This window comes from Lethenteron reissneri, chromosome 36, assembly GCF_015708825.2.
Source record: "Lethenteron reissneri isolate LAM-NWPU_2019-01 chromosome 36, ASM1570882v1, whole genome shotgun sequence".
Classification (NCBI taxonomy): domain Eukaryota; kingdom Metazoa; phylum Chordata; class Hyperoartia; order Petromyzontiformes; family Petromyzontidae; genus Lethenteron; species Lethenteron reissneri.
In genome coordinates, this window is record NC_083814.1 from 6,599,475 (window position 1) to 6,626,745 (window position 27,271).

Sequence of the window (27,271 nt, forward strand, 5' to 3'; positions counted from 1 at the left end):
ATTCTGCTTACGTGACAAATCTTACTAATTGGCTGTGTCTCGGGTGGTGGCGGGTTTAATGGCACATTTATATTTTTACTCAATCTAACCCGAAAAACCTAAAATTATGCATTACACAATAGCAGAAATAACAAAATAATAGCCAACATAAAAACAAATACTTTATCCATGTTGGGCTATGAATTTGCATTAAATAGATCCACCACATTGGTTGTAAACAATATTTACTTAATGTTAGTAAAATCTGACTGATCAAAATCAAATTGGCCAAATGTCCCAATTCAGGAACCGACAGAAAAATCATATTGTTTGGGTCTTTCGGTAAAGTCACGTAGATAGGTTCAAAGAAAATAACAAAATAACAAAAAACCACGATGTTTCAATCGCAACACAAGCGGTCGTTTTTTTTCTGATGACGACCGCTTGTGTTGCGATTTTAACGTCGTAGTTTTTTTATATTTTGTTATTTTCTTTGAACCTATCTACGTGACTTTACCGAAAGACCCAAAGAGAATATGAATTCCTGCAGTCACGAAAGCTTTTAGTCAAGAAAAATAATGTTGAGACTCAGTGAGATGTTCCTGGGTAATTAAATAACACTGTTATACATCAAAACACCACACTTACTGTTGAATGACCCTGTGCCTGACAAGGAATCAAGCTCCACTGTTTGTAAAACTACCCAAGTGCCAGCTCTGTAGGAGGGAGCTACAATTGAGCTGTGGTATTGTGGGAGAACGTAATTACCTGCGTCGCGAGGAACCAATTGCCAGTCTTGAAGATTGAAATGCTTAGAAGGGCTTCGTACAGTATCACAGTGACCAGGAATATTAGAACCACAGAGATCTACAAAAACACAACATATTGACATAAAACGTCACAAATATTTGGCCAAAACTTAACACGGTAAATATCGGCAGGATTTAAAGCATGAAGCGGACTCACATTTATGTCATCATCAACATCATTACTACATGCTAAGTGCAGCCATTCCACCCACATCTAAACATTGCCACGATTCATGCGGTTGTCAACATATTGCAGCTTTATTATTTTACAAATTCTGATGTACAGGTAGTCCTCTACTTACGATGGAGATGCGTTACGACGATCCCATCGTAAGTCGAAAATATCGTAAGTCGAAGATGGGCTAGCCGACCAAGGATTCTTAAAGAATGGTGATAATTTATCACCAGTCTGCATCACACAAGGCGGGATATGCGTACATCCCGGCAGCGTCCCAACGTACAGCATCGTACCTCGTACGCTGCTGCGTTTGCCTACCACGCAAAATTTAAAATATTTAACAATTGTCGTATCGCTATCGCCATCGTAAGATCGAAATATCTTAAGTCGGACCATCGTAACTCGGGGACTATCTGTATTTGTTATACCCTCAGAGGTCAATAATTCATATCGGATTTCTGATTTTCTCGTGTGTAGTTGTGCAAGGGCAATACTATCGGTGATTATGTGATTACAACTGCCATCTGGTAGAAAAATCTGGAAAAAATATTGCACGTGTCAGAGGTGCCATGTCACTAATCACAATGCAATGACGATGTTTATAAATTATCAAGTTTCGTTATAATTAAAAAATATTAGTACATTTGGAATTCACACCGAGCTTACACTGCAAGGTTAGCATAAAGGCACTGTTTCACATACATAGCCTGCAGTAGTTTCATAGTAGGGGAAAATAGTACTATGTGAAAGCCCAATTGAGTAATTTGAAAGTTATTTTTCAACTTTGTAAAAATGGGATCGTGACGTCAGCACACAAAGGCTTACACTCTTCGAATGACGTCACGGGATCTTTTACGTCCACTGTGGAGCAGACGACGCATATTTTACAGTTACAGCATCTTAAGTATCAACCAGGGCAGCCTGCTATAATGGAACTACAATAACACCCTCAAAACCAGGTGAACATTCAAAGTCACAAGAACACTATGAAGGAAATAATAATCTGAAAAAGGTCACGACGATTCGTAGCTGCTCAAATAGCTCAAACGTACGAACGGCATTTACCATCAGGAAGAGGACGATTGATCCGGTGACAGTCCTTGGAGTGCGATCGTTTTCGGAGAAGTACGGTTCCTTTTCTCCCGTGATGGGATTCTCCCGAATGAGGGGGGCTAGGGCAGCATACTCTGGCCGGGGCCGCTCCTGCAAGAAACAGCACAAGCGAGAAGCAACGCGAGTGACCATCACTCTACACACACACACTTTAGGGAGGATGTACACCGAGGGTTTCATGTCATATTGCCTACGTCTGCATTAGGGCTCCCGCTTCGAAACAGCCTGCAAACTGCAAGCAGCTTAGTAGCACTAATTGGGTGCTAGGGATACATATATTTGATTTGGCGATCATGTGTTTATATTTTAGAGAGCTCAGTCACTTCTGATACTGCACGGGGCCTCTTGCAGTGACAAAACACTCGCCTCTTCGTGCACCAGTGTGCATCCCCAGTGGTACGTGAGGCAGGAGCTCTTCCTCTTCCAGTATTCCAAGAAGCTCACAGACCAGAGGGAGATGAAGATGCTGTAGAAAATCGTTCCTGGGTAGTCGAATATGTGGCCCATCTGCGGAAGGGACGACACGGAGCACTGCATTATCATCAGCGGCATTTTAATATTACGATTTGTCACGGACTTTGTGGACACTTGCTGGCTAAAAGATTGCATTCACATTTTACGCACTTTAATAATATTGTTGATATATAAATTAAACAAATAACTTTTGGTAATATCAATTGTTTTGCAAAAGTGTGCCAATTAATCAGATATGACAGTTTGCAATACAACTTTTCATACAGAACTCTGAAAATAAACACTACTGGCTCAATAGCCCACTTTTAGACTGCGACATACAACAATAACAACTCAATATGGTAGCATTTTGAATTTCTTGGAAGGATAAAAGTAAAATGCGTTCACTCGTTCAATGACAAAATGGTCACCTTAGCCATGTTGCAGGTGTTTGACAGGTTCCACACTTTGCAGGTGTCACAGAGAGGGCACATCTGGTAATGGCTGCCATTTTCACAGATTTCTTTTCTGTGGGAAACAAAAAAAAATGGCATAATTGGATATATATACGAGGTGTTATTTGCATGATGGAATTTATTCAATTTGCCAATCAATATATCCACAAAGGCTATATAATCGAGTGAATGGCCATATACATAAAACAAAATACACATCTAAAATATGTGTGCATGTTGATACATTCAATTATTCACCTTATTTACACGATATTTAAGATAAAATATAATCGAAAAAAGTGTATACTTGACCATCGTTTAAAGTGTGAATCACAACTGGTCCTAATTTATAAAAATGTATTTGATAGGAGTACAATTCAAGACATATACAGTATCCTTTCACAATTGAGTCTACATTGACCTTAAAAAAGGGTATATTGTCATGAAAATAACATCAAAAAAAGTCATGATGCTTATTACCAGTGAAATTAAGTGGCATTGCACCCCCATGTGTTGATAGATGGAAACTCACGACATGCCTTGGCAAAGCATCGTCCTACGAAGCATGTGTGCCTTGAGCCAGATGTCATCAGTTAGCTTGCGTTTTAGAAAAATTGGGTTTCCTAAAGCTCTCCAAAGAACCACAGTTGTGCCGAATTAAATATATCATATACAGGTAATCCTCTACTTACGATGAAGATGCGTTACGACGACCCCATCGTAAGTCGAAATATCGAAGATGGCCTAGCCTACCCAGGAGTCTTAAAGAATGGTGATAATTTAGAAAAACAGAGCAATTTACAGTACCGTACTGTATAAACTATATACTGTATGTACTTATCAATTACAATACTGTATTGCACAGTAAAATGTAAAGTAAAAAACAAGGTAAATTCTTAGCCTACCTATGTGAACTGCAATTTAATAGAATTTTTTTCAGGAAACAATCCTATCTGCTTTAAACATTTTTAACATGCATTGAACGTATCGTATCGTGGTAACCCTAAAATGAAATCGCTTAAGCTACGTATCATACATGCATTGAACGTATCGTAACGTATCATATTGTACTGTACGCTGCTGCATTTGCCTGCCGCACAAAATTTAAAATATTTAACAATTTTGTCGTATCGCTATCGCCATCATAAGATCGAAATACTGTAAGTCGGACCATCGTAACTCGGGGACTATCTGTACAGCCAGTCTTGAAACACAATGTGATGATATGGCAAGTGGACAAGTTATATGTGTCATTTGTCTCATAATTTACAATGGTCTGTCAATCCACTGCTGGATGAAGGCATCCTCACACCACATTCATTATATTACGCTAGTCAGATTACACTCCGCACCAGGGACGTGCGGTCAGGGGAGGCAGGGGAGGCAGAGCCTCACCTGTCATACTCCAATGAAAATAGCTGTTACAAAAAGTAAAAAAAAAGAATAATCAAATCAAATAAATATTAAGATTGTTCCACTGATCTGTGTTATAAATGTCATTTCTGTACGATTCCAATAATTTTTATAGTAAAATATCGCAAAATTTGCGGAGCTCCGCTGCAAATACAGGAAGAGACGAGAGGTGAGGCAGCGACGAGCTCAGCCTCCCCTTTGATTGCGCAACCCCTCAGTAACTGGATGGAGCGCGGGCAATAAGCGCGTGCCTGTTACTATCACAGTATGTCACCAATGTAATGTTTGTAGACCTTCATTTCATGTCCTCGCCTTCCATACTCCAGGTAACTTATTTCACGTATGTGTATAAAGATATTTAGACTCGCTGGTCTCGTCATGAAACTGCAATGAAAAAGCACCAGGGGAGGCAGCTATCACATCTGCCTCGCTGAGGGGGACGTCTTTAACACGCCCCCCTCAGTGAGGACACGCCCCCCTCAGCGAGGCCACGCCCCCATGAGGCCACGCCCCCTCAATGAGGACACGCCCCCTCCCCGAGGCCACGCCCCCTCAGCGAGGACACGCCCCCTCAGCGAGGACACGCCCCCCTCAGTGAGGACACGCCCCCCTCAGTGAGGACACGCCCCCCTCAGTGAGGACACGCCCCCCTCAGTGAGGACACGCCCCCCTCAGTGAGGACACGCCCCCCTCAGTGAGGACACGCCCCCCTCAGTGAGGACACGCCCCCCTCAGTGAGGACACGCCCCCTCAGTGAGGACACGCCCCTCAGTGAGGACACGCCCCCCTCAGTGAGGACACGCCCCCCTCAGTGAGGACACGCCCCCCTCAGTGAGGACACGCCCCCCTCAGTGAGGACACGCCCCCTCAGTGAGGACACGCCCCTCAGTGAGGACACGCCCCTCAGTGAGGACACGCCCCCTCAGTGAGGACACGCCCCCTCAGCGAGGACACGCCCCTCAGTGTGTGAATCTGGCTCTTGACACGAGCCAGTGCCTCCCCAGCCATTGACCTCACCGCACGTCACTGCTCAGCACTGATGTTAGCCGTGGCTGGGAATCAAACTCGGTTACCTGGGTTCATGGCGCAGTGTGCTACCCACCGTTCCACTGCTCTGCCCAGCGATCTTTGACGAAATGAAAAAGACTTACATTGTGCTGTCATTGTGAAGCGTCAACCATCCCACGAAAAACACAACTAGTCCCACCAAGGCAGGTGGGAGAAGCCAGCAGGTGTAGAATCCTAGTACAAATAAATGACAAATCAAATCGTGAGTGCATTTGGTATTTGCAACATTCTTGTAGCACGGGGCTATCACGAGGGTGCCATGTTTGGCACAATCAGTAAAAATGTCCGCGTTGGCACAGCAAAGCGCACTTCATGCTTCTGCATGGGCTTTCGTTATGGTACTGTATGGCTCTGATTTGTTTATTGGTTGTACTTCCAGTCGTTTGGCCCAATGTTCGATAATTTGCTAAATGTGCTGGGCACATTCTAAATAACCTCTTCCTGCAGAAGCTCCCAGCAGATGAAGCAGCATGTCAAGAGATCGGGCCGAACAACACGTGGTAAAATCAGTGTGCCTCCTTGTGAATTGGAAAGAAGTCAAAGGGTTCCTTCTTTATGCGTGCTATATTAAAACTGGCTTTCATGACAAGGTGCGTCCTTTAAAGTGTAATGGTTGCTTAAAATTGCATTCCAGTTGTCTCTCGCAATGAGCAGTGTGTCAAGCAAAAGAACAGCCCCCTGAAGAAGACAGCCTATAAACTATTTCTGAATTTACTTCATTTTGGTAGGCGCCTTATTCAAACCAGGCGGTAAACCTTTTTTGCCCATGGTAAACAAATATTCTTTATCCTCAAATGAAGTGGCGAAAAAATCTCAGAATGCGAGTTATTGCATAGCCACTTGGCTGCAACTACCAACTTAAAATACCACCCAACTCAGTTTAACCATTAGTTGCTGCCTGGATTCAAATCGAGGATCTCATGTTCGGTTGGCTTGGTGCTTTGACTAGGAAGGCGATATCACATGGGAAGATGATATCACAGGAATACTTCTGCAATCCTATTAAATGTTTTTTTTATCCACTACTAAGCTACCTCGCTAGATCACAAATGGAAATACTCAGGGAACAACCAGGACAGTGACATGACCAAATGGTAGCGCGCGTTCCGCTGGTTGCAGAAGTTCGCGATTCAAGCCCAGTGGTTGCCCTGGTTATTACTGCGGGGTTATCAACTATAAAATACACGCCGCCGGCTTCACAGTGGACGTTAAAAATCCTGTCACGTTATTTAAACAGAGGCCGTGTGTGCTAGCATCATGGTGCAAATTTGATCAATTACTATCAAGTGAATCCAATTAATCAATTTGGATAGGCCAGACAGCAACATCTCCCCATATTTGGCAGACTCATGCCCACCTGCAGGCCGGTGCTGCATTCACCTTGCATCATACGGGGATTAGCTGCCACGGAAGTCTCCTGGCTAGAATGCGGTAAGGACACTGGAATGGTTGCGATGAGATGTTGAGGCACTTAAGCAAGGGCCCTGTGCATGCAAATCGTGATACCTAAGACACCTTACCGAGCCAGGCGAAGTAGAAGGCGATTTTCTCCCCGAAGTATTCGCGGATGTGGTCCAGGGGCTGGTACTTGAACCAACAGCCCCAGCGGGCCCAGTATTTGTAGAGCACCTGGCGGCGAGTCATCTGTTCCGGGGCCAAGCCCAGGTACGTCCCATCGTAGCTTCCCTATGCAGCAAAACACAATAATAATAATCACGTCATATATCTATACGGCAAACCACTGCTCAGTCTCGAGACTCTCTTTAAGAAAGTCTTCCGTAGAGATGCATGTGAATTCCATTTGTAGGAACGTTTAATAAGCGGAAAGAAACTAGGGTAACCCGAGCATTAGCGCATGATCGAGAAAAGCCTCTGGAAGGTGGTATCACAGAAATACTTATGTTATTCCTTCAAATGTTTATATGGTAATTTGAAGGGACTTCAAATGCACCTTGCTATAGAGATGTTCATCCCATTACAGCTGCAAATAGCATAATTAACTGAAAAAAGTGTAAGTTTGCATGTATATGTGAGTGTATAGTGGCATATAGTAGGGATACCGCACACATGTTCACGGAACCTGACATTTGACCAAATGTAGTGAATGACCTCTTTAACATCTTCTTTGATTAAAAATAAAGTACTTTGTTAGTCGGATAACTTGAAATGATAGTAATTCTCCATGAAGACTCAATAATATTAAGACCAGTGCCATAATATCACAAGTAGGCATACTTGTAAACAATGGGTTTATCTGGGGTTGATGCAGTGAGTAAACCGCGTCGAACCTCGTGCAAAGGGAAGGCCGCAGAGAAGATATGGTCCCTCAACATCCGATCAAGGCCGACCTCGGCCTTCTTCCGCTTCCCATATGGCGTTGTGTTTAAGATCTCTTTGACCTGCCAACAGAGCGCACCATAACTGGACATGCAGCAACACTCAGCAGTTGTATACAGAACAAGGCAGCCCAAGTCTCAAGTGTTGTACCACATAGTAGTCTACTCTGGAGCTACCAGATTTCTGGGAGGCTCAACTGGGAACAAGGTGAGCTGACAGCTTCTGCCTCAGTGAGCTCCGCCTACTTTTACATAACCACACCCACTCAATCACTAGAACCGGCCGCACGGCAAGTGGATTGGCTTCCTCTGATGTTGGCGCTGCCTACCACTCATAGGCCCTGACGACTATTCAGGTAGCTCCGCCGCTTGCCCGTATCAGGAGTCGAGCATGAGGCCATAAAAATGTTAAACCAGAGAAAAATCCCAAGTTTCACAAATTCTTTATAACACTGAGAAGGGCATTCTGAAATCAGGATTGTCGTAGCCAAACCAGGTTGTTGGTAGATTTTACTGTACGTGGGCCTCACTAGAGGCAGGGGATTTTGAAACGGCAGGTGCGGACAAAGGGGCGATTGTTCATAAAATCTTCTCTGACTTTCATGTTTAATCCAAGTGCAGTGCACAGCACTTAAAACGCCTCTAACTTTACGAGCAGCCAACCCACTTTACAAAAATACTTGGTCTGCTGGAACAGATGCATAATGTATTGAATTACACTGTGTAACAACTTTTTATTTATTTTTTGTTCCTGGGTAGTAAGTGTTATTTCCTACTTGCTTATGCCTCAAAAGCACAGAAAATGGCTATTATTCCCCACAAACTTTGCTTTTTGACCAGGACAGTGATATTTTGAAATGTACCTATTTTCAATGAGAAAACGGGCGAATGTGTTTTTTTTCATTCACATAAAGTCAGAAAAAAACATGAATCAAAATTAATATGTATTTATACTAAATACAAAAATTACTACAAAAGATTTACAAGTGAGTCGATGGAAACATCACAACCAGTTAATGACTTAAACTGTTTGATGACGTCCTTCCAATGTGTTGGTGAGCATAAGGCAGATTTGAAACACGGGAGGACCAACACTTCAGCCATGGCTGATGATTGTTTTAATACGGTGGGCTCACACGAAATTGATTTCTCTAAGACGAAGGTACTTTGCAAGCCCACTGGCTATCAACAAAGATTCGTTCATGAAGCCATCCATATATACAGACACAATTCCAACCGAGAGGATGGGTACAAACTCAGCAATCATTGGAAGGACGTCACCAACCAGTTTAATAAGTCATAACTGGCTGTGATGTTTCCATCTTGTCACCTGCCGATGTTAGTTTTATTTTACTAAAGATGGGACAAGCAATTCCAGTCCCTGGTGTCGCCCCTGTGTTTCATTGTATACTCTCTATACTGTAGAAAAAACATATTTAACAACACCTTTCAGGATGTGATATAAACATCAGAATGTTGTATTTTCCAGATGTGCATGGAACACATCAACCAATGTATTCTTCAGTGTGGTCAATGTGAAGTCCATTAGCAATTACAGAACACTTGCTTAACACTTACGATGACATGCCGCTGGGTATTGGAGAAGAATGTTTCTGGGCGGTCACTGCCAAGGAACCTAAATCAAACAAATGTGTGTTATAAACATGAATTAGCATGGTTGGTTACGTACGCTGTGAAAGAAGTTCAAAATACATACATGCATGTGGCCATCACAAAACAAATCATATTATTAAATTAACCAAATTAATGTTAAGTCACTTCGACAAATGTCATGTAGCAGGGGGTAAAGTGCTCAGAGCACATTGTTTGCAGCCGCAGGGCTGGTCGGATAAAATATCTATATCCCTCCAGGGTTGGTAGAGAATCAGTTTGTGGGAATGGTTGTCATACAAGGCAATTCATGCCAGCCACAGGAATATGGAATTTACACAACTGGCTCACTGCTGTAAACAGATGAAAATTGGTCTGTGATCTTTGGAGCAGGAAACCATTTTGCAGAATTCATATTGGAGGTTTTTTGGGTTAGATCGCGTAAATATATAATTGTGTCGTTAAAACCCGCCACCACCCGACACAGTAAGGGTTGTCATGTAAACAGAACGTGGCCAGTTCGTCACTAGTACAGCACACCGGTGTGTTGGAGAGCCAAGCCACAACATTTACAATCCGAGTATGACGTTTCGCCAGTAATTACAACTAGCTTCATCAGGCAACAGCCAGATTTGTGGAGAAGTCTTACTGTTTCGTTCCTTATATAGAGGCGTAGATGTGTTGACCACGCAGCTGCGCTCTTGCACAATGTTGTGGGGGGGGGGATTACTGAGGCAAGGTACATTATGCGTGTGCATTATGCGAGCCCTTTGAACTTGTCTTCCCTGTCTATTGTGTTTATTAAAATAGCACTACCAACGGTAATCCATATTGAAGTACACTGCCCTTTGTAGGCATGCATTTAAATAATGTATTATTTGAGGATTCGCTTCCACACAGCACTAAGGCGGTAGCTATCCGAACGGTAAAAGTTATTTTGATTTCTTTCAATTTCGATAGATTATCTAATTAGTCTTGGCCAGTAGTAGCTAAATTTCGATTTAAAGCTTTCGTGACTGCAGGGATTCATCTTCTTGGTTCTTTCAGTAAAGTCACGTAGAAGGGAAGTAATAAAATAATAAAAATAAAACATAATAAAATAAAATAATTCTCACGACGTTTCGGCTACAACGCAAGCAGCCGACTTCACCTGAAGACCTGAAGACGGCTGCTTGCGTTGTAGCCGAAACGTCGTGAGAATTATTTTATTTTATAATGTTTTATTTTTATTATTTTATTACTTCCCTTCTACGTGACTTTAACGAAAGAACCAAGAAGATCAGTAGTAGCTAGTTTTGCACGAAACTTCAACATTATCAAAATCAATTGAGAGTCCTTGTTGGCACGCGCTTTTTGCTACTGCTGACAGTTGTATTTGGGAGAATTTAATATTTCTCTGATGTTATTCTAGCCTCGTGCTGATCATTCGTCCTGTTTGCTCAACATAACATTTACCACACGTGCAGTTAATCCTGTACACACCTTCTGTTGATAGCTTCGGTAATACATGTTTTGTACCAGATATGTTTTTTTGTTATGTACCGTGCCAAATCTGACTCGGATGGTTTGTTTTTCCAAACATCTGACTAGTTTATCAGTTACTCCCGCAATGTACGATATTTCGATCGTTTTAATTACTTGGGCAGTTTCAATGCTCTTGTTATTTGATTTGGTTTTGCTATTCAATGCCCTGTTGATGTGTGCATCACTGTAACCGCTCATTTGCAACGCTTCTTTAACATGTTAAATTTCACTTCTCAGACTGTCACCATCTGACACTTTCTTAACTCGATGAATGAGCGTCTTGATAAGAGCAGATTTCTGTGCGGGGTGATGGTGTGACTCTGCATTCAGATAGGCGTCAGTATGCGTTTTCTTTCGGTAAACACTCTGTGTTATATTACAATTTCTACCCCGTCCGAGCAGAATATCCAGAAATGGTAGAGTTCTGTCAGCTTCCACTTCCATGGTGAACTGGATGGATGGGTTTTGCAAGTTGAGATGATTTAGAAATGCGTTCAGTGTATATTTGCCGTGTGGCCAGACCACAAATGTACCAATGTGTCATCCACATATCTCTGATAGCGAATTTGTACACGGAAGATTTTGAAATAAAAGCAATAGCTTTAAGCACACTAAAACCATCTGTTTGGTTTAGATATGTGGATGACACATTGGTGGTCTTCCAACCATCACTAGCAATTCATTGTTGATCAGTGTTTTAATACGTCCCATGCAAACCAGATATGCCTACCGCTTTGCACAGTTTTTTTAGATGCATTTAGGCACTATATAAACCCCAGTTGTAATGTACACAACATATGCACGTTACAGTAATGGAAGAGTTGGCTACCGATCGAGTTTGGACTTGCGGAAGAAGCAGCTGTAGTATTCTTGGGGCTCCCGCGGAAGATCTGCATGCATTATGTTTGGGAGACGCAGGAACTTTAACAGCCTCTCCGAAAAGTGCGTCTTGGTCATTGGATGGATCTGCAAGTACATGAAAAAATTAGGCTACAGTTAACTTCCAATTGTTTGTGTCTGTGTATTTGTGTGTCTATCCGTGTCCAGATCGACTCGGCCTTACAGGAGTTGTTGTCCTTCCCCTGCACCTCCGATTCGCACGGTTGGCTAAGTATGTTGCGAAAGGAATTCAACATATATCTACAGGCATCTTCTCCGCATTGCGGATTTTACCCTTCTTGTGAATTTTTTTTTTTTTACGAATCTATTGGTTTAGTCTAAGCTATTTCTCACTCGTCGTATGTTAGTGCTTCGGTGCCCACGTGACTACCAACACGTCGGGCAAGTAAACCAATAACTTTAGGAAACAATAAACAGATGACAAGTTCGATATCTTCTTATGATCTTGTTACTGTTTGTGATCAAATCTGATTGTTGGCATTAGCCAAGCTAGTGTGGAAGTGAGGACTCCACATATATGGCTTCATGTAGTAGACTATGCAGCAGAGGATTGGCGACTACACTGTGCTGATGAGTCCGAATGCTGCTGTTATTTCGGTGACCTAAAACGAGAGGACCACAATGCACTTTTTCTGAAAATGCTGATGGTGTTTTGCACAGGCTCAATGGCTGTGTGCTTTGTTTGAGGCTATGTATGTTGCCAGAGAGGGATGCTTACTTGCAGTGGCATTCTGAGGTTGATCTCCTCTGCGTAGCGTTGCAGCACTTCCCACGGTGCATGAAGCTTCAGATAATGGATGTTAATCTTCTCCCCTTGCATGATGTCCTGCAATGTATTATATATTGCACACATGCAGAGGCTGATGGATGGTTTACTTTTGTCACATACTGTACTTAATTTACTGTATATCTCCCTTGAAATACAGCATGCCCGTTAAGGTACCATGCATGATTACATAATGATATACATTTCGATTTAAAGCTTTCGTGACTGCAGGGATTCATCTTCTTGGTTCTTTCGGTAAAGTCACGTAGAAGGGAAGTAATAAAATAATAAAACATAATTAAATAATTCTCACGACGTTTCGGCTACAACGCAAGCAGCCGTCTTCAGGTGAAGAATGAGACACCTGAAGACGGCTGCTTGCGTTGTAGCCGAAACGTCGTGAGAATTATTTTATTTTATTATGTTTTATTTTTATTATTTTATTACTTCCCTTCTATGTGACTTTACATAATATAATTAAATAGCAGCTTAAACTGTGGTTGTGTGAATGATAAAGTAACTTGACACGCTAAGTTTTCGACAACCAATATTCTCATTTCAGCATATATTTTTGGGTTAGGCCACAAAGCGATATTGCTAAACGACAAATACGTGGCCTAATCCAAAAAAATGTATGGATCATGAAAGATAAAACTGTTTTCCAAAAATAATAAAAATATGAGTGATCTTCAGCAGAATGTGACAATGACAGGCGGGATGTTGCCCAACACCTGGGAGTATCTCCCAAGTCTCGATATGATGTTTGTCGCTAGCGCCACTGCAGACGTGTGGAGGGGCGAGACTTTGATGATAAAATATTTATGCGATAGAGTGCGTGTGTGCGTATGGTTTTAAAGACCTTCCTCAAACTGTGCCATGCCCTATCTCAAAGACGTTGGCGATTATGGCCATCCATGAAGTACTAGCCATGATATGACTCAAGCATTTTGCATTAAATACTTCCAGTTCAATCAAATTGTTCCATTCGCTTATGTACCTAATTCACAGTCTTCCCCAGCTTCTTGAACCTGTAATTCTCCCAGCCAAAACATATTGTCTCGTTTGCTCATGACATGTCCATGACATCTAACTTGATTTTCTCTAATTATTCTTATTTTATTTTGTACCTGCTATCCGTAAGCCGTGTATGTTACTTGTCTTGTCTGTCCATGACGTTGTTAAGATCCGTCTTAAAAATCGCATGTCTGTTGCTTATAGTTTACCAATTTTAATTATATATGTAGATACCCAGAATAATTTTTGCATTTCTCTTAAAAGTATTAACTTGCCTTTTAAACTTAAGTTTGAAGATAACCATTTTTATAGTACTGTATAAAATAAATATAATTTGTAATGTGGTGAACACGTGCGAGAAATCAACTACAAGGGCTGACTGCATTCCAATTTGCAATAATGTATGATGTACAAGGGTTTTTTATTTCAACCTCTACCACCAGATGAAGCTAACACGAGTATACTATCATAATCAATACACAGCAATGCGTACATTGCTCCAGTAATTGCTTACGACAGTCGTGCGAGAAATTTTACATTTTCCTCACTTGATACAGTAAATTTAGCTGTGACGGTCCCACCTGATGACAGAGACTTGTGTTGCCTCCGAAACGTCGTGATTTATTATTTTATTTCTATGATCAAATTTTTTTTTTACCTACTGTACTTATATGTTCCACTATCTATGCTCCCCACAGTCACCAACCCGCACCGCCCAGCGTGGCGAATAATGGTCAAGTAATCCGTACAATCAGCATGGCATGGCGAGGCCTTCATCCAGCAGTGAATTTCCAAAGGGCTACACATGTTACATTATGAGTAACTGCACGGACACAATGCATTATGTGAGCCACAGTTTCCAATCCAGTGTGCATCCCGTCTGGTAGCAGTCACACGAGTCAAGTCTAGTAACATTCCAGTTCGCCGGATGCTGACAGAGGATACCTCCTCTATTAGCAGTCCGATTTTGCTCAGGTTCGTGAGGAAGATCTTGCGGAGGCTGTCGTGCTCGTCGATGGATTGTGGAGGCACGGTCTCCTCGTTTTCCATCTCCTGATACGTGTTCTTGGTCTTCAGGAGCTTCTTGTTGCCTTCCAAGACATCCTCCCAAACCAACATGAAATCTGAGAGGCACGAAAGTCAAATTTCTGGGCTTTATTTTGAGCATTTTTCAACATTTTATTTTGTTATCATCATTATACTCTTATATAAGCGCACAACTTTATCTGTGATGAACGCTGCACTCTGTCGTTTTCATGCAAGGGGCACTGCAAATCTACGTGCCCCCTTCATGAACGACGGAGGCGCAGGGACAGACGTTCGATCACGTTGGAATCGATATGCAGATGGCGGTCTTCTCGCACGGCCAGCAGCTCTACGTCGCCTTATCTCGATCCCGCAATCCCAAACAGGTGAAAGTCCGCATCGAACCGAACCCCCAGCAAGGCCATCTACTTAACGACGAGAGAAAATTCACACGAAATGTTGTTTTCAATTAAGTCTTCCAGATGTAAAATTATATAGGTTTTTAATGAAGAAATAAAGTTATCTAATTCAAAGCATAATACAATTCAAAGATGTTTTATTTTAAAACTTCAAAACGGAGCATCGAGTGCTTGCGTGAATGCGTCGTTCGTGTGCAATTTTTTTTTACTTTCCTGGCCGAAGGCCGCAAATGGTTGTGAGGAGCGCCACAGGCACCCCCGAACACATTATTTTATTGTGAACAGAAGAGGTAGCACTTTATAGATACTGTTTGTAGCTTGATATGCATTTTCCAGAATTGCAGTAGAAATATGACAATTTCTTATATTAGCTTTTGAGCTGATTTTACGTTTATAAAAATTGCAGTGAACATTTAAATTTACAAGGCTTGCAATGGCAATATGCCTCATTCAATACACCCTTGGGCATGGGTTGATTATAGATAATTAGTTGCTTCGTTAATTCCCTGTAGACATGTCCAATTCTAATAAATTGAAAGAATTTAACTTTTTAACCCATGCAAACTGGATGAGTGGCAATTGTGTGAACACGTTAGACTGTCTTCCTGCTGTCAAAATTCAAGAACACTATTTGCATTGAGATTTCCCCCTGCTACACTATATGCATCAACTGTTAAATGCAATTACTCACCGATTCTTGTTTTGCCATCTCGAAAAAAACAGCCCGTTCCAAGTGAGCCCGGAGTTGGGGGATTGGAAGGTGTCCGGTCCTCCTGAGACACACAAATCACATCGCACCAGCCACGCTAATTTAAAGTGTACATGTACAGCTCTTTGTCAATTCACTGCAGCATAAAGGCCCACCCACACCGAGTAGGTCGTGGATGGTATTTTACCGTACTGCACCACGCTGGTCAGTGCGGTTTGGTGAAAGAGGAGAGCATATAAGTGGAAAGCATAGAAGAGTACAACAATTGATCATGCTGTATTGCCCACCACATAATTACGCAGCCTATAACAACCTAATATGCATGATGGACACGTGTCCGAACACTATTGAGGCTTACACCGGCTTAGCTTTTGAGATATGAGATCGGGTGAATCATGGGTCATTTGGTAATCTGTAAAGTCGATCATAGTATTGTGATTACAGTAAACCGACTGCACATATTAACAAGTTCTGAATTGTGCCAAGAAGCTGATAGCATAACTGGGTTCACTATTGGTTAAAACACAAAATATATTGCCATTGTGGTGTAGAAAAGTCACGATGGTAAACTGAACATCAAAAATGCATAGCTCAAACTATACATGACCAATGTTTGGAGGCAGTCAGTCAACATATAATTCAAAACATTTAAATATCGTGCTGAAGAGTGAAATCGAGGATATTTTAACAGACATTGATTGCAGTTGCATTTCATTAATAGCAAACCCAGAATGGGAAAAATCAGTTGTAGAGTATATTATTTGATATTTAACAGTCAATGAACAGATAATAGTCTCGTGTATGATGGTCTCATATTGAGGGTATATGCGACACTGCAACCATCGCCTTGCTGGGTGTGGTTCTGCCTATGGCAGACCATGCCATGACAATGACAAAGTGGAATATTACCTCTAAATGATTACCCAATATAATTCAACGCAGCGGACATCACGAGTCTGATGAATGGTCGGTGTATAATTGTGAAAAGTACAATTACTTTTGTCTAGCCAGCATATTTTCTCGGTGAAATTAAATGCATAACCTGCAGCACACCTAATAAAGAGTAGAGAATAGTGCATTTTATATATTGCAGAATAGATTACACTACTTTATACACTACAGTATACTCTATACCCTGCAGCGCAATCTAGTAAATAACATTATACATAAACACGGTACTACAACAAATAATGCAGTAATATGGTCTACAATATTTAGATACAATAATAATGTACAATCCTTTGTCAATCCACTGCTGGATGACGGCCTCCCCCCACATCACGCATATCATGGGAATTGTTTGTCTATGCTTCAACATAGTGGTCACACATTAAGATAGATTACAGCCTATAAAGGTCAAATTAAAATTTTAAAAATAAGGATGGGTGATGACTGTATATGGGCCATTTTACACAGCACAAGCATTCCTGGAATATGTTAATCGAACATATCATCTTAACATCTATAGCATAGTTTTGTTGATACGCGATCATATTTCACAAACGTTCCGAACTTAACTAGATGGTGCAGTGGTTAACTCACCGGGCTATGAAACTGGTAAGCTAAGTTTGATTCTTGGCCATGGTTAACATCAGTGGCAAGTGATATCTGAATTGGCCCTGGGCCTCTCCTTCACCAACCCGCTCTGACCAGCAAAGTTAAGACTGGTCAATTATCCCCCAATGACTTAATCAATCAGTGGATTTACAAAGGGCTGTAACCATGTCTTCAATTAAGATGATCTCTTTGAGATAGATATTCATGCAGTTAAGAAGCAAATAGGATTTACGATCCAAATGCTGTAGGAGGATAATAATAATAAGGCTTTTAATTATTTTAGTGCCGCTAAGGGTCTTAAAAAGAAAAAACAGATTAATTAAGCATATAAAACTCTGACTGAATAAGTTACTTCATGAATTGTTGCACTGCAATAACTACATATTTTGCTGCAGTGTTGTTAATTTAGTTTTTATAATGGAATTAAAATTTTGCAAAGTACAAAAACCAACAGGTTATTAGAGTACTACATTCATTAATATACATAAATCTCTAATTTCTGCAAAATATGAACGGAAAAATACACCACACTATATCCATCTGCTATATTGGTGATTTAGCGTAACAAAAAATGTGAATATAAGCGACTGGAGTCGGTTATAAAAAAAATACAAAATGCATCCAAGTCTTCAAACATACACAACACATTTCAACTCACAGTTACAGCTCTGTAGCCCATACATGCATCCTTTGTTTAAATAAAATAAAAACCTTACCGATTAAATTTACAGACTGGAAATTATTTACCTAACCTACAACGGACACCTTACTACAGTTCACAAAGAGCGTTACCTGGAAGAGACGGGCAATGTGGAAATTGGAGGAAAACGATGTCCTCATTGTGGATCCTGGTCTCGGCAGCTACGCGTGGCTATTTCTGTGCTACTGAGACTGCTAGGGAGCTGAGATGATGATGAGCATGAGACGAGAAGCCACCGCTGCCCGACTGCGAAAGAGAATTCGGCTGTGCACCACGCCTGGTTTCATCTGCTGCTGGTATGCGGATCTCGGGACAGCCCACCACTGTGCAATGCAGGAATCGAAAGTGGCACACGCTGCTTTAAATTTTGGCTGGCTTGCTGGCCATGTGCCACGGCACAAGCCTTGACGCATACAGTGCTAAGGCGGAGTGTGCTGCAATGCAAGGGCGTTGCCTTTACATTTGCAGAAGGCTGCATGCACCACGGGGGCTTGCGTTGCTGGTGTGCATGTCGCACGTGCACCCACTTCTCACACAAATTACATGGTCGTCAGCCAGGTATGGTGGTTGGTGACACACGCCTTGATGCATTTAGGTTTGCATGTCGTGGAATTTTTTGTATGATGGGGGAATTAATTGGCGTGCACGTGGGTTGTAGTCGAGCCAGGAAATGTATCGTTTATTTAAACCGGGAGATCTGTAGCAAAAAGAGTTGCAAAGCTCGTCAGATTCCTCCAGGATAAATATTCTGATTCTGAAATGAAGGACTGTTGGGAGACTTGAATCATTGCCACTAATGCAAAGGTAATCTGAGTTAGTATATCAAGTCATTCATAATAAATACTATGTAAAATTGTATATATTTATGTTACAGTTAGTTGTATTTATGTTACTGGTAATGAATCAATTCACGGCGTTGTTGTGGTGTCATGGCAAGGTTAACGAATGCTGTGCCCAGAAACAGGTTTAAGAATATATGCTTGCAATGCTTATATTCAGCACTTGTGGGAAATTGCAATTAAAGATTTAAATGCGAATGCGGTGAGTGGCTCGCGATCAGACGGTTGCGAGCTCATATCCCATCATCCTTCTGGGATCGATAAAACAATCACCACAGTGGATGTTCTATGGATATACTTTGCCCCCGCCATAGGAATGTGGAATACCCACCACTGCCTCGAGGCTGTGCACGGAAGATGAGCACTGCCGCAATGCTCACATGAGCAGGAAATAGATTTTCACATTTTTTTATTCTTGGAGAAAATACTATAATTAATGCACTTTCTCACACCCACCAGGAGCCGTGCACCCTCGTGCTCTGAATGCAGCAGGTCTTCTTCATCATTTGGACTGCTTCCACTCCACATTTCTATGGCCTGGTCCTCCGAGCAATGGGCCATGGCTTACAACACAATCCTGCGAATAATGGACACATGAAACTGCACACACACACACACTGCGACCAATGACCCGAGTTACTTCTCGCTGTCACAATTCTCAAATGTTGCTTGCTGTTTACTGCGGGCAATGCCAGAGCAGTAAAATAATAGGATAATTTTGTTATAGTACCGTGTTGTGCGGAGTTTGGTTCAGTCACTCTTGTGTGTGTCCCCATATGAGCATCTTTGGGAAAGCCTGGTGTCCTGTTTCGATCTGCATATGGGACAAAAACGTAAATACGTTATGTAGCAACAGTGCCTGCTAATCCATTTCACATTGACAGCTTAAAACTTACATTTTCAACACTGAACTGTAAGAAGAACTTTTGAAAACAGACAAATAGGGATGCAATTGCATAAGTGGGGAGAGATGTGAGGGAAGAGGCAGACAGAGAAGGGATGAGTGACCTGCAGAGTGTGTGGTGGTTGAGCAATGCGTCAATCTGATGGAAATAAGAGGATCTGTCTGTATATACTCTTTGGTTCTTTCCGTAAAATCACGTAGGTAGAAAAATCAAATAAATCACGATCTTTCGATCGAAACGTCGTGATTTATTTGATTTTTTTTTATGGATTCCTGCATTCACGAAAGCTTCAAATCAAGATTGATCTGTCTGGATGTTTCCACAATGTGTTTTTTTTGCCCGTGAATTGCACAAATGTAGAGACCATCCTGCAAGTGCTGCCCGCTTGTAGATGAGAGGGCCACGTGACCACGCTGGTCAGTGCTGCTTGTTGAGAAGGCGGGGAGCATAGACGTGGAAGCGTAGTGCAGCACAACACTATAGATTTGCTACACTGCACACAACATAGCTATCGCATTACTGTGGTATAAATTATATTGCACAATTTAGTAGCGTGTCACGTACAGTATACTGATGTTTGTACACGCAGACTTTTTTTTAAAACTAATAACACTTCAAATACCGTTCATCATTACAGAACTGTACTATGTACTGTATGCAGTTGTGTGCTTGTATACGTCTATATAAACAAAAAGCATCCTAACTACGTACCGGATGTAATGTTAAAGTTAAAGTACTGTACACGTATCTAAAATAAGATAAAAACTGGCGTATTTTACGTACAATGGTTTGACACGCAAGACTCGATGGATTATAATTAACGTTGAAGACAAAGTCAGTCTGTCCGTGGCATTATTTAACTCGTGATAAGTGGACAATTTAATATCTCATCTTAATCACAATTACATAACAACTGGCCGACAATTTGACTGTGCCAACCCAAATTCAAAACCCGACTACGAACTCTATCATCGTCAGCTAACGATTTGCTGGCGTCTTTAATGAAGTTAAACTTGTCCAACGTCGTTAACCACAACAATAACAATATAAGGCACAATAACACAATGAGTGGAAACACACCGCGAAATCCACCAGCTATTTCTCTCGTATCTCCCGTGACAAGATCTAAGTATTATTGGTTATGTCGGTAAAGTAACGTAGAAGGGAAATAATAAAATAATAGAAATATAAAACAATAAAATGTAAAAACATTGAAAACTTTTCTCTAATTTTCTTGCTGTGGATTTCACACCTGATGATGATGATTGCTTGTGTTGCAGTCGAAACTTCGTGAGAATGTTTTTGTTTATTATTTATATTCTTTGATTATATTAATTATATTATTTTATTACTTTATTACTTCCCTTTTACGTGACTTTACCGAAAGAACCAAGAATATGAATCCCTGCAGTCACGAAAGCTTTAAATCAAAATTTAAGATCTAATTTATTCGTGAGCTTCATTAACGAGATAACCACTTTAAAGTTACGGTCAGAAACGTTTCTAGTTTATTACTAACGTAGTTATATTGTACACCTACAAAGTGTACGGCTAATGTAGTTGTACACAATTACATGCCTGTCAATCCCTTATCAGTGCCCAACCTTATCACAGACCAATTCCTACCTTATCGATCATCCCGTGTCCCTTACAAATCTCAAAGTTTATCCTACAAAATCCCATCACAAGGGAGAAACACGCAGACACATTTATTAACAATTAAATCTGCCCCTATTAAAACATCTGTACGTCCTGATGGAGCTTATGACTCGATAAGAATACGAGGTTACACCGTGTGGATTGACAGGGCATGGCAATGCTTTACTAAAGTTCAACTTTGTCAATCCACTGCTGGATGAGATGAGGGCCTCATCCCCCACACTTCTTTTGACCATACTTCACCACGCTGGTCATGGGATGGGGCTCAAGATAGTCTCGCCACCGATGTAAGCCCGTTCGTGGAAGACGAACAAAACTTTTACCTCACGGATCACAAAAAACACAAAAATGTCACCACCGCCACTGCCGAATTCTAAATTGTTTGCGCTACGATTTCTATTTGTTATTAATTTACCGGTGGGATTTATTTTTTAAATTACAAATGCAATAAAATAAGCTCTGTTTACCGTCACTAAACACGTCGTGCTATTTAACATCAGCTTTCTGTCTAATTTTTAAGCACAACAACAACAGCAATAATTAACGCACATTTCAGGGAGGCTCAACCAGGACACGCGGTGAGTTTGGCAGCTCACAAAGATAAAGTTCCCCCCCACCGCCCGTGTAGCCTTCACACGCTGCTGGGGCAAGTGCCGTCAGCACCGATGAAGATCGTGGCACGGCACCACCCCCGGCCGCCTTTGTCTCTCCCAGTGGCGATGACCAGGTACACATTTGAGGCTGAGTCGACCGAGGGGAGGCCCAGGACCACAAATACAAAGACCCCCCGTATAGTCTCAACATCATGTTGGGGCAAGTGTCGTTAGCGAGCACCTATGAAGGCCAGCACCACGCCCGGCCGCCTTTGTCTCTCCCAGTGGCGATGGTTTTACACTGTACCAGGTATACATTTGAGGCTGAGTCGACCGAGGGGAGGCCCAGCACCGCGCCCCACTAAGCCACTGGGGCTGGTAAAGTCCCGTAGAAGGGAAATAATAAAATAATGAAAATACAACATTTTTATATTTATATTATTTTATTATTTCCCTTCTACGTGACTTTACCGAAAGAACCAAGAATATGGATACCTGCAGTCATGAAAGCTTTAAATCAAAATATAAACAATTGTGAATATTTTGCTGCTTTACAAAAAGGATTTACTTTGGTAGTGCTGCTTGTTGCTGGCCGCTGGACGTATTGGGCCCTACGTTCATTAACGTAGGGCCCAAAAGTGTTCATTAAACAACAAAACAATTACTAAAGTCAAATCCACTTCAGGCCATTCCAGCATCTGCCAAGTCTTTGGTGATGTACAACATTAATGGCTTAAGTTCCTGTAGTTCATTAAAAGAAAACGAGATACGGGAAAAGCATGTTATTGTTATTATTTTATTACATCACGAATAACATATACAGTGTACTGCAAATAATCAAAATCCGTTAAGGATGTGTAGTCTCACTGTACACGATTACAAAATACAATCAACAGCATTTACCATATCATTTGCAACACGATTGTCTCAAAATACAAATTAAGATGTCTACTTCCTGTGTAATTAAGACATTCATTGTACGATTTGACATCATAACAAGTGAACTTTATGGCGGGACGCCGGGGTTCCATAATCCCTCGGCTCTCACAAAAACTGCGTTGCGACATCAAATGAACTCATTACGATTTTGACTTCAGTTTATTCGGGACACCGGGGTCCCACCATGAGGTTCAATTGGCCATCTCCAGAACCAACAAGCCTCATCTGTTTCCCGTCTTCAAAACGTACAGGACGATACTGCAAGAGTTGTTGATACTGCTTAACTCACGTTATTAAAGCTCACATCCCGGCAAATCTTACTTCAACCTTGCAGCATTTCTTTTAGATCAAGGGGAGAGGGAATCTTTCTATAATCGAGGGCCCAAATAGGGCTTTCAGGTACATTTGAGGGGCCATCACCACGCATTAGTAATGCCAGAGGCAACCTCCAGAATTGACTTGACAGAAGAGACTTAGTGCACTCAAATTATCAACAGCCCTTGCCAGATTGAAAATAGTCCCCTCTCGTACCCAATGCATGCTACAAAGATACTTGAAGCGATAAATATATGTTTTGGCCTCTGGCCGTTTCGAAGCGGCCGATTGTGGACATGGGCCATATGAAATAAAGTCGTGGGCCATATGAAATAAAGTCGTGGGCCCTATGAAATGAACGTCCGGTCTATATCTTGCCTAGAAGCCATAGGCTCCCCAACTCCTGGTATATATTCATGGGTTGACATATTTAAATATACATTTGTGCTCATTTTGTTTGTAGACCTGCTAGGGGGTAGTACCACAACGGACCCACTGCTCTGACGTTTGCACCACACATGCACCCCAACACTGCAACATCATGTACGTTACGATTACAAGCACCACTATCATCGACATTTCACTACTGTCAGGGCCATATTGGTAAGTCACTGAGGAGGAGAGTTCAGGTGCTTGGAATTTGGCCCCAAAATACAAGTGAAACGAGCAGCCCACCTGTAATGTTAGGCCTATTCTGAAGATTAAATGACAAAGAAAGTCACCTCAAGACCTATGAATTATCTTCACTTTTGAGATAACATTGCAAGGTGGTATACTCGGTATCACGGAAAGCGTGTAAGATTGATACGAGCTGCTAAAGGTTTCAAACGAGATAAATATAACTGCTATATATGGTACATTATATTGTTTTAAACACTTTACAACCACAATATTTAAGAAAATAAATACGTGGAATTTCGAAAGACGACGCAATAAATCATCACGAAGTTTTGCTTAAGTCCTCTGATGAGCAGTGTTGCTTTTAACACATCCAATTCGTTTCATTTCTCTGTACAACAGCATTTTAAGGTTTATTTTTTTTGTAATTTCCCCATAATTGTATCCAGATTGTGGTCATGGCATCAAGAGACCATTTAATTATCCATTCGCATCTCTCGCAGGGACGTGTTCGACAATGTGACGTCCACGCAGAAGGCAGGACTTCCCACCAGCCCTGCCACATGGAAAACGTTGGAACTCCTTTGAGCTGGAATTTAGCCAAATTACATGTCATCAGCCCGTACGGACCAGTATGGTGAAGTATGTGCACACAACCCCCTTGACTAACATGGTGTGTGAAGGCGTTCATCTAGCAGCTGATTGACAAAGGCCTGTAATTATGTGGAAAAGCAACAAAATATCATCAGCTTTTCTTGGGTAATACTTTTGTTATATAAAGCAACATTCTCATTCTTGGTAGGAGAGCACATATACAGGTTAAACATCACAACTTAAATAAGTTACGACTGAAGACATCCAACATTCCATGTGATAAGAAAATTGCAACAGCATGTTATGGAATAAGAATTTGTAAAATGAAATGACAAAATACGACCTCTGCGATTAGATGAGATTATATCAACCACTTTCCCTAAAATCATGCAATCAAGTGACATTCAGCTGTGAACGATACACAGAATAAGGTCTGTTGAGAACCTTCAATATGTATTTGAAATTGCCGAATATTGCTTGCGATCAAGCCATAACCGAATTTACTATGACATGCTGTTCAAAATACTTAGCCCTGTAGCATCAGGGCAGGGTTGTAGGGAGCTGAGCTCCCTATCACTGCTGCAGGCTAAGGGCCCCCTTACTACGTGTAACGGAGAGCTTGTTTAACTTGTGTCGTGCCCAACCCCTAAACCCTGAGTTTTGCATGCCACCCCTTTAAACAAGGTCACGCCACAGAGTTGAATCAACGCGACAGCTCGTGACAATTGAACTTGATGGCAAATTGTTCCTGGCTGTGTTTTCCAGCCTCAAGGCACACTGCTGTTCAGCCACTGCAAACCACACGCAACGATCAACTGGGAGTGCATTCAAAGCGAGAATGGACAGGAAAAAATACCAACCACATCACCCACATGGTTATCTTAGGGATACAAATTAGTTGCCGAAACCAGTGACCCTCCAATCGCACTGGTTAGGTTCGTCAATTTAAAGCGATTGATTGCAAGATGCACAACTGGTATTCAACAAGACAGCTGGTTATAATTAAAACGAATAATCAAACACTTGATACATTTGCTTACGATGGTGCATTTTGTCAATGGACAAAAAAGCCCGTTAAATTGCTTGCATTTACTGACTAATGCGGAGTTCTGGGTGACTGTCGTGCGTTGAAATTTATTTAAATATTTCCTCATTTCAAAAAGCTGTGTCCCATGATCTGGTAACATTGATAAAGTTTGTCTCCAGGTACACGGAATCTAAAACGTCATACAATTGGCTAACATCTCATCACAATTACCCATTATTTATACAAAATTGTTATATATTAATAGCTAAATGTTTTACACACTCCAGGTCACCATAAACTCTGCCAGAATAGCCACTCCCATAATGTGTCTGAAAAGCTTTTGACTGAATCACAACGTAACAAGCAGTATAGTATATAAATAACTAAACAGTGACCTGCAGTTGCAAAGTAGCCCATTCGCTAAAAATGACATTTAAGGTTATTCATAATTTACTGCACAGCTCGTTTGGCTTGTGCTGTACTGTATAAATCTCAAAAGTATTTTCAAATTGCACCGATTTTAGTTGGGAACGATGGTTCAAATATTGAGCTCTTGAAGATTCTCCCTGCCCACATAGCGAAACAGGCATCGTGCCGGAAAAATGCGGCATGACCCGAATACACACACCGGAGAATTATAGGTTTGTAATCTTCAATACACGTGCAAAGCATCGGGTTAGTGAAGCCGAGGTTAAATGCAGGCAAGGAATGGCCTCCTTGCAGGTAATGTGTGAGCACTCAAATGTGACAATTACAATACAACTTGTAACATACGCATGCAGTAAATAAAAAAAACTAGCGCTGTTACTTCATCCCATGTATTTAATGAATGAGAACATAACGTCTCAAGAAATGTGAACTGCTGCTCCTCCACATCAAGGGTGTAGTGGAGGCACTTGGCAGTGAGCAACTAGGACACATTTTCGGTAATTTATTCATTTTCAAAGAGCTGGCATAAAGTAAAGACAGTTTAGCATATCCACGGCTCCACTATTTTTAGTGAGATACCTATGAAGCTATTTATGCAGCTGTCATGTTGCCAGGAATTCTAGTTTCTGGAATAATGAGAATGTGGGGCAAATATTCGAAACGATTTCGACAGTGCATGCTGAAACCACTTTTCTAAGCATCAGTAGCTTAAAATGCAGTTTCTGAATTGGGTTTCTGGATACTTGACATTTTACGATGAAACTGCACCTCTCAGGATGGTAAAGAAATGTTGTCAGATGCACGGTAAAAACAACGCATACACAAGCAATATACGAGGCAACATGGAAGACCCAAACGCTTTCAGACTTTTAAAAAACGACATTAACATACCCTGACACACTATGGAACGCAATTTAACAAATCATACCCCCACATCCAATTGCACACAAATCTCGCCTGTCATATTCACACCGTCCAGGCCAGACGACCTGGTCTCCCTAGAGTAAATTTCAAGCCAAAAAAGTGGCTTCATGCTCTCTTGAGGTTCTACTTAAGTACTGCTTCTACTACACTAAAGAGTTTCAACTTATATACAGTAGACCGTCACATATCCGACCATGACATAACCACCCGGACCAATTTGCTGCCAAAACCCTGTGCATGATGAAAGTGTGATTTTCTAGTTGTTCACAAAGCCAGCATTTGCATACGAAATAATGTATCCTTAATCCTGCGTACATTCGCTTACTTCTGAAGGACAGGTCAACGGTTTTCCCATGTTAAGAGTCGTTTAGCGCTGTATATTTGTCCAGTAACCTATTT

The 27,271-nt window shown here is 41.4% G+C and overlaps 1 protein-coding gene across 4 annotated transcripts in view; it reads right to left on the reverse strand.

Moving 5' to 3' along the window:
• Positions 1-22,093, reverse strand: part of LOC133351060 (anoctamin-7-like) — a 35,715-nt gene extending 13,622 nt beyond the window's left edge. The window contains exons 1-15 of one of the 4 annotated variants that reach the window (XM_061565970.1): positions 22,030-22,093; positions 19,600-19,683; positions 19,326-19,446; positions 15,756-15,837; positions 14,565-14,743; positions 12,558-12,665; positions 11,769-11,905; positions 9,383-9,440; positions 7,757-7,867; positions 6,989-7,154; positions 5,552-5,642; positions 2,964-3,060; positions 2,446-2,586; positions 2,032-2,169; positions 748-846 (exon numbers count right to left, since the gene is read on the reverse strand). In XM_061565970.1, coding sequence (XP_061421954.1) covers positions 748-846; positions 2,032-2,169; positions 2,446-2,586; positions 2,964-3,060; positions 5,552-5,642; positions 6,989-7,154; positions 7,757-7,867; positions 9,383-9,440; positions 11,769-11,905; positions 12,558-12,665; positions 14,565-14,743; positions 15,756-15,837; positions 19,326-19,430 — 1,512 coding nt within the window. In that variant the 5' untranslated portion in view covers positions 19,431-19,446; positions 19,600-19,683; positions 22,030-22,093. Of the gene's footprint in view, positions 1-747; positions 847-2,031; positions 2,170-2,445; positions 2,587-2,963; positions 3,061-5,551; positions 5,643-6,988; positions 7,155-7,756; positions 7,868-9,382; positions 9,441-11,768; positions 11,906-12,557; positions 12,666-14,564; positions 14,744-15,755; positions 15,838-18,122; positions 18,429-19,325; positions 19,447-19,599; positions 19,684-21,026; positions 21,172-21,982 lie in introns of those variants that run through there. The other 3 variants (XM_061565968.1, XM_061565969.1, XM_061565971.1) reach the window with 3 other exon arrangements.
• Positions 22,094-27,271: the final 5,178 nt, after the last annotated feature.